The sequence below is a fragment of the Pteropus vampyrus genome, unplaced genomic scaffold (genome assembly GCF_000151845.1).
Source record: "Pteropus vampyrus isolate Shadow unplaced genomic scaffold, Pvam_2.0 Scaffold375, whole genome shotgun sequence".
Taxonomy (NCBI): Eukaryota; Metazoa; Chordata; class Mammalia; order Chiroptera; family Pteropodidae; genus Pteropus; species Pteropus vampyrus.
In genome coordinates, this window is record NW_011889156.1 from 561,750 (window position 1) to 564,523 (window position 2,774).

General features: G+C 55.9%; 1 protein-coding gene across 1 annotated transcript in view; it reads left to right on the forward strand.

The window, feature by feature from the left end:
- The first annotated feature begins 40 nt into the window (after window positions 1-40).
- MAP10 (microtubule associated protein 10) overlaps window positions 41-2,774 on the forward strand; it is an 11,922-nt gene continuing 9,188 nt past the window's right edge. Inside the window, exons 1-3 of the mRNA XM_023523051.1 lie at window positions 41-229; window positions 334-404; window positions 2,157-2,274. Of these exons, the coding sequence (XP_023378819.1) occupies window positions 41-229; window positions 334-404; window positions 2,157-2,274 (378 nt within the window). The remainder of the gene's footprint in view (window positions 230-333; window positions 405-2,156; window positions 2,275-2,774) is intronic.

Genomic DNA, 2,774 nt, shown 5'->3' on the forward strand with positions numbered 1-2,774 from the left:
GCTTCTGAGCCGGCGTCGCCAGACTTCGCGGAGAAAGGCCATGCGCACGGCCGCGAGCTCCCGGGTCCGCGTGTGCGACGTCGGGAGGACGAGCCCAGGTCGCCGTCTGCAGCGCCGCGTGGGCCGCCGGGGGGCCTGGCTCCCCTTCTCCGCCCGCCCCGCCCTGCTGAACTCTGTTTCCTCACAAAACTTTCGGGGCTCCGCCGTCATCGCCTCGTCATCCGCCTGGGCCCCGGCGACCCTGTGCGGGGCCTGCTTGCTCAGGGTCCCTCCCCGGGGTTCGCCCGACGGCGGCCTTCTTTCCGCCTTTCTGCCCTCACCCCGTTTTTCTAGCCCAAACGAGACGCTGAGTCCTACGCCCAGGCCCCCGGCCCCTTCTGCCGAATGTCGCTGACCTTCCCCCGGTGATCTCCGCCCAGGACGGACTCTGAAGCACGGTCCCAGAGTCTGTTACAGGGTCGCCAGCAAGGCCGAGTCCCAGCGGCCTCAGGCTCTGCCTTCTCACCCTGCGTCCCCCTCCTCCGCGGTCGCTCCCACCGTCACCTCCCAAACCAAACTTGACCCGCAGCCTTGGGGGAAACCCAAACCCTATCAGTTTCCAGTGGCTGCCGTGACAAAAGCTGCAACCTGGTGGCCGGGAACGACAGAAGCCCCTTGTCTTACGGTTCGGGAGAGTTTGGCATCAGGGTCACTGGGCCGGAACCTCGACGTCAGCAGGGCTGTGCCCCCTGCAGAGGGTTGCGGGAGCGTCTGCTTCCTGCGGCTCATGGTGGCCGCCAGTGTCCTTCGCTGGTGGCTGCGTCCCCCCGGCCGCCGCGTCGGCCTGCCGTCGCCGCCTCTCTCTTACAGGGACAGCTGTGACATCATTCAGGGCCCACTCTGACGACACAGGACAAGCTCTTCATTTTTAAATCCATAACTTAATTACATCTGCAAGGACCCATTTTCCCCGTAAAGTCACATTTCCAGGTTCCAGAGACGGGCCAGCGCTCTGCCCGCCGCCCAAACCCAGGCAGGTGGACACGGGCGCAGACGTGGAGGTGGCGCGTGGGGACCCGTGCTGGATGCTCGGGGCCAGAGAGAACAGGCCTCAGTGTCAGACCAAGGGGACCACACTGCATTCTTTGGACAAGTGGCTACCGACAGGAGCGTGCGCCAGAAGTGTCTTTCTCCCGAGTCAAGAGAGGTTAAGTAGCTTGTCTGAATTTACCGGTCATCCGTGGCGGGGCTGGAGCCCGAACCAAGATCCGTTTGGTTCTGAAGCAGCGCTCCACCCACTGGACCACACCGCCAGCTTCGGTGGGTTGCAGGGGACGAGCACTTACGATGCTACTGTATTCGCGTGGCTCTGGTTTTGGAAAACAGGAAGGATTCGAAGGGAGAGGAGCTAGAGGTCGAAAACGCACTTAGCCGGGCGTCGCCACCGCCTGTGTGGCCGCCCCGAGTGACAGCAGAAGGGCACGTGCCACTGCCGCCGTCGCTGTGACCTGTCCCTGCGTGCGTGCTGTTGACGGTAGTTACTCTGTAGAAGGAATGAAAAACACCGTTAGGAGTAACATCCTTACAAGCACTGTGTGTATCCTAGATGCTTAAAGTTCCAGTGATTCATTTATACTTTATGAGTAGAGATTTATACTAAGAGCTAGAAATAGTTTTTTTTTCCTGCATAGTGGTCTCTTCGGGAGGAGGCAACCTGGTTTTTGTTTATGAGAGAGTATGTGTGTGTTTATATATATGTATTACATATCTTTATATATAATTGATTTTACATACTTATATAAAATGCCTAATGCTTTATATGTCTTCTATATTTATAGTGTTTCATATATGATATGTAATAATTCGTGTTCATATACATGGAACATATACAGTGATAAAACTTTAATGACCAGGCAGTGAGCACAGAAACATCTCCGTTTATCAGTCAAGCTTCTAGTAAACACCTACGTGGAGAAAAACCTTGGGTGTAAAAGCAGGCAAAACATTACCGCACGCCCGACACGGTTCACAGAAAGTCACCGCGGAGCCGTGTCCCCTTGTCCCCCTCCCCGCCCCCGCCCTCGCCCTGGGTCTGCTCGTCCATCACCCACGGCGCACGCAGAAGCTGGGGACTGGCGCGTTCACAGAGAGCGGCACGTCTGTGCTCGTGGACGCAGCTGTGCCATGAGTCGTGAGCTCGAGGCAGAGAACCTCGATGTGGCCACAGAAACGGGGTGCTGGGGAGCCGGCACCTGCATCACCGCCCAGAGCATGGGATGCACGGTGGCGGGCACTGTGTGGGCGCCAGCAGTGTGCCCCACTTAGGAACCAGAGAGGTGACTCCGCGTTTGCATGCCGTTTGCATCCGAAGGGCCACGTTGTCGAAGCGTTTTTTTTTTTTTTTTTTAATAGACAAGGTTTGATCGGTTATAAAATTCACTGGTGGGAAATAACTTGCTTCCTATTTTTTTTTTTTTTTTTTTAATAGACAAGGTTTGATCGGTTATAAAATTCACTGGTGGGAAATAACTTGCTTCCTAAAATTGAAGTAGAAGAGAGAGGACGCCATGTCACATTTTTTATCCGCAGCGGTGAGTGGAGCGGATGGAGACGGGAGAGGGGGCCCATGTGTCTACCACGCCACCTCCCGCCTCCCCTAACTCCTTTTAAGTGACAGGAAAGAGAGATCTTTGAAAGACTAACTTCCTGACAGCATCGGGAGAATAAGGGGTGACACTGAGGGGTCCTGAACTCGTGAGGAATTCCCGGAAGATGGGAAGCAGATGGGATTAAAC